Source organism: Castor canadensis, chromosome 5 (genome assembly GCF_047511655.1).
Source record: "Castor canadensis chromosome 5, mCasCan1.hap1v2, whole genome shotgun sequence".
Classification (NCBI taxonomy): domain Eukaryota; kingdom Metazoa; phylum Chordata; class Mammalia; order Rodentia; family Castoridae; genus Castor; species Castor canadensis.
Genome location: NC_133390.1, coordinates 127,183,471 through 127,197,499, shown reverse-complemented (window position 1 = coordinate 127,197,499; position 14,029 = coordinate 127,183,471). Strand labels below are relative to the sequence as shown.

The window sequence follows — 14,029 nt, the reverse complement described above, 5'->3', positions numbered from 1 at the left end:
ACGGGAGGATGGTAAGTTCAAGGCCAGTGTGGGATACATAGTGAGACAATGACAAAAAAATAAAAAGAAGATAACACATTTCCACCAAAAGGAGGATCCTTCCCCTTGTAATTTTATAGCCACATCTACTTCCTCCCATCTGCTTTACCCTTAGCAACCACTAATTTGTTGTCCATGTTAATAACTATCATTTTGTGAATACTGTGCAAATGAAGATTCACCTCTTTTTTATTTATTTTTTAGACAGGAGTCTCACTATGTTGTCCAGGCTGATCTCAAACTCCAAGGTTCAGGAGATCCTTGCAACTCAGCCTGTTGAGTGCTCAGACTATGACACTCAAGCAATGTGAATGTTAGTCATTTTTCAATATCAACATTTCTCTTTCCTGTCAAAAACTTGCCATTTATTTAGAAAAGCTTACTTTTGAGCTTGAGGTATAGCTTATCATGTACAAGGCCTTGCATTCAATCCCCAGCACAGCCACCCCAGCCCGCCAAAAAAGGTTTAAAACATGGTATCTTCCAAAGAATACTGTTTCTTGCTTATACCGACCAACAAGAGCTCCATGCCTCATTAATGGAAGCATCAATAAAAGGAAATATGATTCACAAGCTATTCCCACGGTTGGTCCCTCACCCCCCACCCCCTCCAACTCAGAGACTCATGCCTGTGCTTTAATCCCTTGAACCACATTCCCAGACCATGTCTTGTGGTATGAATATGTTTTTCTTCTCCAAAACTCATGTTGACATTTGACTGCCATTCTGATGGTGCCAGGAAGTAGGCCTTCAAGAGGTGAGTGGGTTGCATTGGTTACCATAAAGCAGGTTTAAGAGTGAGACTGTCAGCTCTATTTTGTCTCTTTTGCACAAGCCTGATTGCACCTTCTGACTTATGCCATGTTATTAATGAGCACAATGCCTTCACTCCATGAGGCTGCCCTATTTCAGACTTTTCAGCTTTCAGAGCCATGAGCCTTAAGACTTCTTTCCTTGAAAAATCACTCATTGTCAGGTATTCTATTACAGTAACAGAAAACAGATTAAGACAGGATGCAAGTATAGGCATGCGAGGGTAATATCACTGACTTTAAAAGAAGAATTTCAAAATCTCGTGGTATTTGAATTTCTTATTTATGTGGGAATTTTTCTTCTAGACAGAACTGTTCTCCAGTCTAGAATTCAATGCCCTACAAAACTGGACCCTATATGCAAAATAGAGATAACCCTTTTTGGAGTTATCTGAAATTTTTAGCAATAGTATATGTGGAAGTAGCTGGCATATATCTGGCAGAATAAGACCTCAAGATGTGGCATGGCAACACATATTCTATCATTTTTAACATACACACGGGAGGCAGAGACAAGGATTAGGATTAAAATAAAGGACTACACTGGGCACCTGTAGCTCAATCCTAGCTACTTGGGAGGTAGAGACTGTGAGGATGGGGGTTCAAGGCCGGCCCAGACAAAAAGTTTGGAAGACCCTATTTCAACAGAAAAAGCTGAGTGTGGTGGCACACTACCAGCTATGGTGGGAATGATAAAATAGAGGAAGATCGTGGTCAGGCCAGTCTAAGCAAGACCCTATCTCCAAAACAACCAGAGCAAAAAGGGTTAGAAGCATACCTTAAGTGGTAGAGCACCTGTTTAGCAAGTGCAAAGCCCTGAGTTCAAACTCTAGTACCACCACACACACACACACACACACACACACACACACACACACACACACACACACACACAAAAGACTAAAAGTCTAGTTTCTTTTTTTTTTTGCTGTAATGGGGCTTGAACTCAGGGCCTACACCTTGAATCACTCCCAACAGCTCTGTTTTGTGTTGGGTTTTTTCAAGATAGGGTCTCACAAACTATTTGCCAGGGCTGGCTTCGAACTACAACCTAAAAGGATCTCTGCCTCCTGAGTAGCGAGGATTACAGGCATGAGCCACCAGTACCCAGCTTCTAGTGCCATCTTTTATATTAAATATATGAAACAGAAATGGGAACTGGGGCAAATCTCAGTTTCCCTATTTACTAAAATGAAGGTTTGCATTAGATGGCTGTTAGGATTCCTTCCAACTCAAATTTAGTAACCCCAAACAAGCTAAAAGCAGCAGGCCACATGAGAAATGACAGGCCATCTTGCCCCAAAACTTACTATGACCACTACCATCACCATCACCCCAAGCTCACCAGAATACATTGTACATTTTTTAATCCCACTGGGTGCTGGTGGCACGCACCCATGATCCTAGCTATCTGAGAGGTTGAGATTGGGAGAATTGAGGTTCAAGGCCAGGCAGGGAACAAAGTTTTTGAGATCACATCTCCAAAATAACCAGAGTAAAACAGACTGAAGGTATGGCCCAAGTAATAGAGAGCCTGCTTTGCAAACCTGAAGCTGAGTCCAAACCCCCCAGTCCCACCAAAAAAAAAAAAAAAAAAAAAAAAAAAAAATTAATGAATAGCAAGAGACTACAATAGGTCAAACACTGCTAGCAATACAAACATGAGCCACAGACAAGGTTCCAGCACTCATGAAACTCAGATCCTCAGGGAGACAGAATGCAAACACATAATTCCAGACTGAATAATGCTACGACAGTAAGGTCACTTTGAAAGTGAACAAGAGAATGGAGCTGGGGCGGGAGGGCGTGCGTGCATGCGTGCGTGTGTGTGTGTGTGTGTGTGTGTGTGTTTAGTTTCAGCAGAAATTCCAAGGACCAAAGCGACAAAGAAGCATGCATGGGAAGTCCTGAGAGAATGGGGCTCCAAATGTAAAACCTACCTGCAGCTTCAGAACAATCATCATTCCTTTCAGTTACTTCCACAGGCCAGGATGTAGCTTAAGAAACAATTTGCTTCCCCATTCTATACCACCTGCAATTTCTGAGTCATTATCACAATAATAACAGCAGCTAACATATTGAATGCTATGTGTTAGACATGTTCTAAACACTTCAAATGTAGTAACTCATTGAATTTTCAAGTTAATCCTCACATAGGTACTTCACGTTTTGTGGCCAGACTGAAACATGGAGCTGTAAGAACTTGGGGCAAATCCACAGCTCTAATAAATTAAGGAACCAGCCTCAAACTCTAGCAGATTTGTGCCTTATCATTTCAGTATATACTGTGCCCAGGAAAATTTCCCCTCGGCAGAAGGTCTAAAATAGGAATGTGAAGGGTCTGTAAACTTTCTAGCTCCTTTCTTTCTTTTTTTACCAGGTGGCTCTCCCTGACACCTTCCCCTTACAGAGGGAGTGGTGTTTCCATTCTTCTCTACAGCATCCTCTCCTCAAAGACTGTGCATGGACCACTTACCACTCCCATTTTCAGGGTGTCAGGACCCTGGACATCTCTACTCTTTCAGTCTTTGCTTATATTGATAAAAAATCCTCTTCACCAGAGTATGAGTGAGATTTGGATCTCTTGTCTATCTTTCCTAGGAGCAGCCAGACAGATCATTGTTGGTGAGAAAAATAGACACTGAACACTTAACTACATGCCATGCCTTAAGAGCTTTATTTAAATTACCACCAGTCATTACAACTAGCAAGATGCCACCTTATAAAAAAGAAAACCATGGCTCAGACAGTTAAATAGTTGCCAAGGACTCTAAGGAAGCAGTGAAGGTAAACTTTGAACTTAAAACTGGGGTCCTTCCATCCTGTCAAACTGCCTCTTTTCTTTCTTTTTTTTGGTTGGTACTGGGTTTTGAACTCCCCAGGGCCTTGAAATTGCTAGGCAAGCACTCTACCACTTGAGTCACACCCCCAATCTTTTCTACTTTTCGTTCTTTTTCAGATAGGGTCTGGTGTTTTTGCTGGGGTTGGCCTGGAACCAAGATCCTCCTGCCTTCATCTTCCACATATTGGGGATTACAGGCACCATCATGTCCAGCTGCTTCTTTTTTTTCTTTCTTTCTTTTTTTGAGAAAGGATCTTGCTATGTAGTAGCACAAGCTGGCCTATAATTCTTGACTCTCCTGCCTCAGAGTCCTGAAAGCTAGGATTACGGGAGTGCAACAACACACTTAGACAATGAATACTTTTTGTTTCTTTTATCATTTAAATGATTTTAGGGAAACATTTTTTTAAATGTATTTCCCTCCATAAAGAAAAAAACTTGAGTTAAATGCGAAAATTCTTGACTTGCCTTCAAGCCTGCCTAGCAAGAAACCCTGAGTTCAACCCCAGAACCACCAAAAAAGGTGATTCTAAGGTTGACAAGGCTGAACTTCCCATTTCTACATATTTCAGAGAACTGAGTTCAATAAATAATCTCTTACATACTAGCAAACCACTATTTTTCCTATACTCTTTTACTTTAGGATAAAAATTTTTTAAAGAAAAATGTACATTTCAATGGGATTACTATCTTTATTGTCCTTATTGTATGTCTACATATTTTTCAAGTTGTCTATAAGGAACAGGTATTAATTTTGTAATAAATGTTTTTACCATTCATAATTTTTAACTGCTGACTTCTTACCCAACAGAGTCTGCACGTAGTTCCATAATGTATCCTTATTTGTCCAAAAGTAGTCTCCACTGCCAATTGAAAACATATGTGAGCGGTCATTGATAAGCCTGACTTTCCTTCTACTTTGGCCTGACAAACATGGCTGACCTTCTGGGCATACAGAGCTCTTTGACCCACAAACCTTGACGCTCTTTAAGCCAGTAGACTTCATTTCTAACCAAACAGATGCCCTTAGGTTTCAACTAAATAGAAAAGAAATGTACCACCTCCTCAAAACTGAAAGAGTCAGTTAACTGAAAGCACAAACATATTCCAGCACAGAATGTTAACAATTCCAGTCTGATTGGAGGAGGGATGATAAACCATGCTGTCAAAATACAGCTACAATGATATTCAAGATTTCCCAAAGAAAAAAGGTACATGAACAGGCCTAAGGAAATCAATGTTACTGTCACAAAATATTTATGACGCCATTGCGAAGGAAGGTTTTAAGTAAGAATGTCTTTTATAATAATTGTGGCTCACTAAAGTCACCAGCTAGCTGAGGGTAGGAAACCTCCTACGTGGTTTCTATTACCTAAAAGAAGAAACACGGACTGGAGGTAGGGCTCAAGCTGTAGAGCACCTGCTTTGCAAGCATGAAGCCCTGAATTCAAGCTCCAGTATCACACCCTCCAAAAGAGAAGAAACCCAACTTATGAAAACTCCACATATAAACGGCTGATTTCTACCTAGATGCAGAGAAATAACACATGACCAAAGGGGTTATCTTCTACAGCCCTATTCTCTAAACCATGTTCCCTCCACTTTAAGCTGAACACTAGGAGCTGGAGAAATGGGAAAATACAAGTCAGAGTCCAAGGGTAAGATATTCATAAACAGCAGATTGAGCTACAAGACTCGATCATCCTGATTTGTTTGCTCTCACGGGCCCTTGGTTGCTCTCACTATAGCAAGTTACCTGACCCTCCCACCTGCTCTCTGGCTTCCTATTTTGCCATGTGGGCTTTCTCACACATGCACTCCGGCCACCATGCCATCCACATGTAACACAGCCAGGGAGGCCCTCACCAGAGACTGAAAATATGGCTGTTTGATCTTAAACTTCTAGCCTCCCAAACTGTGAGCAAGCCAGAAGTGGTGGCTTATAATCTCAGCACTTGGAAGACTGCGGCAGGCAGACTGTGAGTTCAAGGTCACCATAGGCTACTTATCAAAACCCTAACTCAACAAACAAGATTATTAGTTTCACACCACTCTTCCATGTTATAAAGGGACACAAACCTTGTGAACCTTCTACTTCCTCTTTCAATCTTTATCTTTGGTTGGTGCCCCTTCACTGTAGGATACCTCTTCCTTTCGGATTTGGTTGAAATGCAACACAGGGTGTGGGAACTGCTGGCTCACCCATCCCTGAGACATCACCCAGAAGCACAAGTAAATTAGTTCCCTGTGGGTGACTTAACCAACTGGAAAGAGGAAACAGGAGAAGCTGGACAGATAAATCATCCTTTCCCTCTTCTATGAGTCACTTTCAAAGTCCTCCATAGGTCGTGGGGGAGTGGGTAGAGATGCAGAAAAAAAACACAAGTGACTTGCCATTGGCTCTTCACAGCTCAAAGTAGCCAGGAATGTAATGTACTGGTTTTACTTCCTTCTCTCCCTCACTTTCAATCTGGTGGACTTGCACCTTTTAAGTAAAAATTCAGTTAGGCTTGCCAGAGGACATAAGCTAACACACACACTTACCGGCCGATTCTCATAAGCCTTGTGGGTTAATAAATTAGAAAACTATAAGGATTCACATTTTACAAATGAAGAAACTGGGCTCAACTAAGATCCTCTCCCAAGGAGCATGGCTTTCTTTCAGTCACTAAAGTCTGACAATTTTAATCTAAGAACTCCTTTACATCTGCCTTTCCTTGCCCATTCTACCACTACCCTAAAATATTAGTTAGCATTTTGAAAAAACAGGGCCTGAGACTGTCTCATTTATCACCTCGGTAAGACGGACACTACTATCATCCTACACATGGGAAAGCTGAGGCTTACGAAGGCTTCTTAGGGGCTGGCAGAGTGGCTCAAGTGGTAGAGTGCCTGCCCAGCAAGCGTGAGGCCCTGAGTTCAAGCCCCAGTATTGAAAAAAAAAAAAAAAAAGGCTTCTTGGCTTGGCATGTGCTAACTTGTGATCCCTGCTACTCAGGAGGTGGAGTCAGGACAACCAGGTTCGAGGCCAGCCTGGGCAAAAAAAGTCCCCAAAACAAGCTAGGCATGGTGATACACTTCTATAATTCCAGCTATTTTGAACGGGAAGATGGGCAGATAGATGGAAGCCAGAGGCCAACCAGGGCAAAAAGCATGAGACCCTATCTGAAAACTAAAAGCAGAAAGGACTGGGGATGTGGCTCAAGTGATAAAGTACCTGTCTAGTAAGCATGTGGCCCTGAGTTTAAGCCCCAGTATTTTTGTTTTGTTCTTTGTGGTGGGACTGGGATTTGAATTCAGGCCTTTGCGCTCATAAAACAGGCACTCTACTGCTTGAACCACACCTCTGATCCACTTTGGTCTATTTTTTAAAAAAATTTATTCTTTTGGGGGGATTTGAACTCAAGGCCTCAAGCTTGCTAGGCAGAGAACCACTCTGCCAGCCCTTTTTTGTGTTGGGCATTTTTTCGAGATAGGGTCTCACAAAGTATTTGCCTGGGCTGGCCTCAAACCATGAGCCTCCTGAGCTCAGTCTCCCAAGTAGGTAGGATTGTAGGCATGAGCCATTATTGCCCAGTACATTTTTTTGGGGGGGGGATGGGGAAGAGGCTTAAAATCTGCCCAAGGTCACATAAATACCAAGTGATTCAGCAGAATGAACCTTAGTTGTCAGGTTTGAAACCCCATGCTTCCAACTTGCCATAATTTCTTACCTGGCACAGTTAAAACAAAAATCAGATCAAACCATCATGGCCTTGTTGAAGATGCCTGGTTGGCTTCCTGTTACTCAGAATGAATTTAAACTTTACCCACGACCAATAAAGTCCAACATATAACAGCTCCTACCATAACTTTGACTTCATCTTTTGTCATGCTACCCTTACTTCCTCTCCTAAAAATAGTGGGTGCCTCCTACATGCCAGACACTGTTCTAGGTTGGAGTTATGGCATGGCTAATATAGACACAAGTCCAGTCCTTATGGAGTTATATTCAAGAGAGCTTCTTGATGTTCTTTAAACATTTTTCAACCAACATTCTGCACATCTGTTGTTCCTACTATCTGGATCATTTTTCTCCCACATGGCTGATTCCATATCTTTAGGGTTTCTGTTCAAATGTCTCCTCTAAGAAAGTCCTTCTCTAACCAATCCATCTGAAACAGAGTCCTTTCTTTTGTTATCCTCTTACTGTATTAATCCATTTTTCCATTGCTGTAACAAAATACCCAAGGCTGTGTGTTTTATAAATTTTTTGGACACACACTCCAGGCTGGCCTCAAACTCACAATCCTCCTGTCTCAGCCTTTCCAGTGCTGGGATTACAGATGTATCCACCATGCCTGGCTTAGGTCACAGTTTGAGAGGTTAGAAGTCCAAGATCAAGCAGCCATATTTTCAGCCCTGGTGAGCACCCACTTGGCTGTGTTACATGGAAAACGGATCATGGCAGGAGTTACATGGGTGAGGGAGCTCACAAAGCAAAGCAGGAAGGCAGGGGTCACGCTTGTTGTTTTATAATTTGCTCTCATGAGAACAAGAACAAGAGCAGGGGCCCATGAGAGCAATCTTTTTTTTTTTTGGAGGGGGTTGATAAGACTGGGGTTTGAACTCAGGGTTTCACTCTTGCAAAGCAGGAGCTCTACCACTTATGCCATGCCCCCAGCCCTGAGAGCAAACTTAATCCCTTCCAAAGGCAGCACCCACAATACCCCATCACCTCCCACCAGCTCTACCTCTCAAATGTTCCATAGTCATTTGGTTTTTTGTTGCTAGGATTGAGCCCAGCAGCTTGTGCATTCTAAATACACACTCTACCACTGACCTACACTTCCTGGTCCCTCCATCAGTACTTAATACACACAACTGGAACACAGAGCTTTCAATACATAAACCTTTGAGAGACACACTCAAACCATATCTAAACTGTAAACATGCATATTTCTTTCCTTCAGAGTATTTATCACAACTTGAAAACACTAATTTTTTATTTTGTTTACAAGTTTGTCTTTCATACTACATAATAAAGACAGAGACTTTGTCTTGTTTCCCAGCCAGTGCCTAAAGTGGCTGGCAAAGCAGGTTGTTGATGAGTATTTACTGAATAAAGTAATATTACAATATTAGCTGGACTTGTGGTCTCTGGGCTTCCAGTTTTCCTTAAGTCCATCCTCTACCACAGCCATTAAGATCAGGTCACTTACCTTCTTAAATCCTTTTACTGCCCTCTTCTTACGTAATGAAGAATAAACACATTAAGACCCCCTGTGACAAGGACCCTGACTTCAGGAGCTTAGAGAAGAAGCAGCAGGTAGATGTTGAATGAGGAGAACGTTCATTCGTCAGATTGAGAAAAGATGGGTATTACTCAGAAGCTCAAAAGAACACAGTACTTTACAAGAGTCATTTTGATGTGAAGAGCCTGGTAGGTTGATAGAGAAAAATCAGCTGGAAACAGTTGTGGGAACAGATTCCTACAAGGTGGTCTATAAACTTAAACCAATCAAAGAAAGTCCCCTAGTCGCTCTGGACCTTATTCTCCAACTATACATATTACACTGCTCTTACCCAATGGGAGTGTAACTATGATAGACCGGTCTGTCTCCTCTGACAGACTCAATCAAACTTTCAAAGGCAGTGGTTTGTCACATTCATTTCTTCAACACCTAAGGCAGTGCCTGCTGTCAAACCCCGTGAATGAATAAACAAGCAGAGGAAGGCTTTGCTGAGGTAGGACCTGAAAACTGGATGCGCTGTAGGTTTAAAAAACGGATTCCAGGTATGAACAGGGAGGAATTGCAAACTTGGGGACAGAGGACCTATCTTAAATTAAGGAGATGTTGGGCTCCTTGCCCAGTCTTTGATAGGCCATGCTTGTTTCCACCCACTCCCTATTTCAAATGGTTCATTCCTTCACTTCATTCAGATCTCTGCTCAAATTGTCACCTACCTAGAGACCTTCTCTAACCACCCAACTAAAATGACATAGCACTCTATTATCCTCACTTTCTCTTTTTTTCTGTTTTCTTAACAGATAGGGAAGAGATTCTCTAATCTAACCCTCTAATGGCTCATTTATCAGTTACAGACCACTTCTAAGCCCTGTCACAAGTTCCTGCCATAAAATCTGAATGCCACAGAGGGTATTAATTCCCTGCAGGAAACATACGCCAGACCTCCCAGTATTGGGTTGGTGAGAATTTTATATTCCTTAATGGAGAAGAGTCTAGGAATAGGACAAAAAAACAGTAAAGAAAATCATGGATGTTATGTAGTTAATCTTGAAGGACAAGAGGAAGACACTGAAACTTCATGCCTGTTTAAATAGATTTTGACAAAGTTAATTCCACAGGCGACGCTGACCTCAAGTGGGTAGAAAGTCCAGGTGGGTTCCAGCCTGCGCACCGGGCGACCTCCCCTGGGCCTGCCTCTCCGCCCCGGGAAATCCAAGAGTCGGTGAGGCGTCAAGAATAATTTAAGCTTTTTAGGCCAGAGTTTCTGGAAAAGCAGAGCAAAGGCGGTCGGAGGTGGCTACACGCTGCACTTGGGGAGCCACGGGAGAGGAGGGCGCGGGGGAGAAATGCTTGTCCAAAGCTAAGTCGCCCTGACGTCCCCACGCGGGGCCCTAACGCCCCCGCGCGCAGGGACTGCCCACCGCGCGTCCCGCTACCCTCGCGAGGCGCGCCCCACCTGCAGGCTTGTCTGCAGCCATCTTCCCGCCTCCGCTCGGGTTCTTCCCTGCAGGTGGCGTGGCCCCGACTCCCGCCGCCGGGCTGGGTGCAGTGCTGAACCTCAGCGGACAACTCTTGAGCTCACCAGGGCTCCGGGTCTCCTTGTTCCGGCCTGGGGAGTGGGCAGACGCGGGCGAAGGAAGTGACGAGAGCTAGTGCTTGTCGTCTAGCAACAGGAACAGCATCCCCGCCCAGGCAGCGCCACAGTCCCGGCCATACACAGCTTCCGCCCTCTCCCCAACACCCCGTCCACTCCCGGCGTCCTGTGGCACACGACTTCCGGGGCGGGGTCATCTGCGAGAGCCGCTTGGCGTGGGAACTACGCTTGGCCCCGCCCAGCGCCGGCGCGCCCCGCCCCGGCGCGCCCCGCCCCGGAAGTGCGCGCGTGCGCTGGCTTTTGTCTGTGGACTGGTGCTGGCTGGGCCGGGGGGATTCGGTGCCCTGCTTCTTGCTGGACCTCGGTAAAACGGCAACGTTTTCATTTTGTCAAAATCACGGTACCCTCACGTAAGGTTTATGTGGCAAGCTCTGAGCCTTCACTTTGCTTGTACTATCTCACCAATTTCCCACAACCCTGTGAGGGAGTCGCTGCTACAGTTCCGCGTTTCAAGAAAACAAATTTTAGAATCGTTTCAGAATAGTTTTAAATGTGTAGAAAAGCTGCGAAGATGATTCAGTGAGTTCCTGTATTCTTATCTAGTTTCCCTTATTGTGACGTCTACATTTAAATTAAGTCACTTCTAAGAAACCAGTTTGGTGTATCACTATTTACTCCACATTTCATTTGGATTTTATCGGTCAACGTTCTTTTTCTCTTCCAGGATCCCAGTATTGCATTTATTCGTCATATCTTCTTAGGCTGTTTTTAACTGTGACTTGTTTTCGATGATCTTGACAGTTTTTAAAAGTACTGGTCAAATTTTTTTGGAGAATTTCTCAATTTGGGTTTGTGCAGTGTTTTTCTCCTGCTTAGACTGAGATTATGGGTTTTAGAAGGAAGCCTACACAGGTGATTGGCCGTGCTCATCACATCAGATGAAGGGTACAGGCTACAAAATGACATCACTGATTAAGTTAACCTTGATCCTCTCCAAGGTAGTTTGCCAGGTTTGTCCACTGTAAACTTACCTACCCCGTTCCTTTCCACACTGCTCTTTGGGGGATTTGATTTTGGTTTCGAGACAATTTCGCCCTCTAAACCTTCCTGCCTCAGCCTCCTGAGTGCTGGTATTACAGTCTTGTACCACTACACCCAGCTGGACACTATACTTGGAAGCAAATCCTAAAGTGCAGCGCACACTCCACGAGAGGAGATCAGTGTTTGGGCACTACCTCCTGCAGTAGGATGTACAAAATGATCTCCAAGGAAGATTTACTGCTTCTCTCTCTATAGCTACTCAGTCACATATTTATATCAATATGGACTCCGTGATACTTATGCTTTGGTTATATTCAAATAATGCAGTGATTTTCCCCTCAAATTATCATACCTTTGTTAATTGGTAAATTTTTGTCAGATTTGTTCTTGTATCCCTTTGACATGGTAACCTGGTTTTTTTTTCCTTCACACACACTCCCACCCCTCCATGGTACTGGGATTTGAACTCTGGACTTCAGGTTTGCCAGGCAGGCGATCTACCACTTGAGCCATGCCTCCAGCTCTTTTTTACTTTTGTTATTCAAGTTAATGTACTTGTAGGAAAGTGCACAAATCATAAATAAGTAGAGTGTATTGAATTTTGTTGAACTCAACACACTCATGTAAGGAGCACCAGTTTTGGATTGGATTCCTCAGGAAACAGAGGATCCAGTGATTGGATGTCAGTTTCTGTTTAGGAGGTGAAGGATTAAGACAAACCAGACTGTCATCAGTAGAGGCAGGATCATCCATGTTACAAGAAGGGGATACGCCCTCATATTTTAAGTTGAGGGTCTCATTTCTGTCTTCCTCAAAACAGAATCTGAATTTTGTTCGTATTCTGTTGGTGCTTATGTCCAGTTGGGAATTGTGTTTAGCAGACCTGTTTCTTATTGTGTCATCCTCCTTCACAGCCTAGATGTCAGCACTTTTCACTTTTTCATACATGGTCACATATCTGCTCATGGTCACATATCTGCTCCCAGTTCACAGACAAAACTGAGGCACAGGTGTTAACTCACTTTATCAAGTCACAGAACCAGGAAGCAGCTATTGTCTTAACCACTACATTCTAAGTTCTAGAATTTTCCTGTATCATTTTGGGTCTCATCTCTCACATTTCAGTATTGGTAGCCTTCCCTCCATTTACACTCAGTTTGAGAGTTAGAGGTGTGGCTCAAGTAGTAAAGTGCCTTCCCTGCAAATGTGAAGCCCTGAGTTCAAACCCTAGTACCACCAAAAATTAAAAAAAAAAAAAAAAGTACGGTCAGTTTGACATCAGTGAAAGGGGAAAAAAAAAATCAATGGGATTGTGTTCTGCCACCAACTGTGGTGAGTTGCTTTACCTTCCACCAATGATGGTACCACTATCCATTCACAGCCCCTCAAGCAGGATGCGGAAGACTGTCTCCAGGGATGGTTGTTAATAATCCTGCTATCCGTATATGGACTGCTGCTCCTCCAATCAAGAGATGGAATTGAACTCAACATACAGCACAGTGACTATAGTTGACAATAATGTACTGTACACTTGATATTTGCAAAGGCGCTCTCAAGTATTCTCATCACACATGTAAAATAGTAGCTTTGTGAACCTGACTGTGGTAACCATTGTATCCCCTAAATAAATGCAATTTTAATTTATCAATAAAGTTGGGGGTTGAAAAAAGAGGTAGAATCAGCTTCCTCTCTTCTTGCATAAGAGGAAGTCTTGTTACTCACTCCAACTACTCATTGCAGTAGAAGCAATGAGGGCCACTTCTGGTACTAGACCTTAAACAGCATGGCAGCTTCCATTTTCCTGTTCTTGGAACTCAGCCACCAGGCTGAAAGAAGCCCAGGCTGTCCTGCTGAGAGAGAGAGAGAGAGAGATAGAGAGAGGAGAACCAAGGTGTCCCAGCTGACAGCCAGCACCAATGTTCTACCCATATAAAGGAAGGCTTTTTGAACTATCTATCCCAGCCCAGCAGTCAGTTGAAAGAACTCACGTGAGTAATCCTTATTACAACACAAAGCAGGAAAAATTGCCCAGTTAATTTTGAGGAATAATAAACCATGACTTCTGTTTTTTTTAAATGCAATTTAAAAAATTGAGATATAGTTTACATATTATGCAATTTATCCTTTTAAAGTGTATAATCCCATGGGTTTTAGTATATACACAAAAGTCGTGTAATCATTATAACACTACCTAATTCTAGAACATATCATTACCCCAAAAAGGATATCCATACCTGTTAATCCGTCACTACTCATTCCATTCCTCCCAATCCCTAACCACTACTTTTTTTTTAACCTTTTTTTTCTTTATATTCTCAGTGCTGAGCAGATGGAACCCAGGGTCTTGTGATTGCTATATGAGAACTTTACCATTGAGCTACATCTCCAGCCTGCCATTAATATTTATGTCCCTATGAATTTGCCTGCTCTAGACATCTCACACACAGAGAATCACATGATACGTGACCCT

General features: G+C 43.0%; 1 protein-coding gene and 1 long non-coding RNA gene across 10 annotated transcripts in view; one reads left to right on the top strand and one right to left on the bottom strand.

The window, feature by feature from the left end:
* Cnot10 (CCR4-NOT transcription complex subunit 10) overlaps positions 1-10,687 on the bottom strand; it is a 76,312-nt gene extending 65,625 nt beyond the window's left edge. For 3 of the 9 annotated variants that reach the window (XM_074074064.1, XM_074074066.1, XM_074074067.1), the window contains exon 1: positions 10,381-10,687. In XM_074074064.1, coding sequence (XP_073930165.1) covers positions 10,381-10,402 — 22 coding nt within the window. In that variant the 5' untranslated portion in view covers positions 10,403-10,687. Of the gene's footprint in view, positions 1-10,053; positions 10,346-10,380 lie in introns of those variants that run through there. The other 6 variants (XM_074074063.1, XM_074074069.1, XM_074074065.1 and 3 more) reach the window with 3 other exon arrangements.
* A 112-nt stretch (positions 10,688-10,799) lies between these two features.
* LOC141423103 (uncharacterized) lies at positions 10,800-13,230 on the top strand. Its single transcript, XR_012447757.1, has 2 exons — positions 10,800-10,882; positions 12,941-13,230. It is a non-coding gene; the product is annotated as an uncharacterized lncRNA (long non-coding RNA).
* Positions 13,231-14,029: the final 799 nt, after the last annotated feature.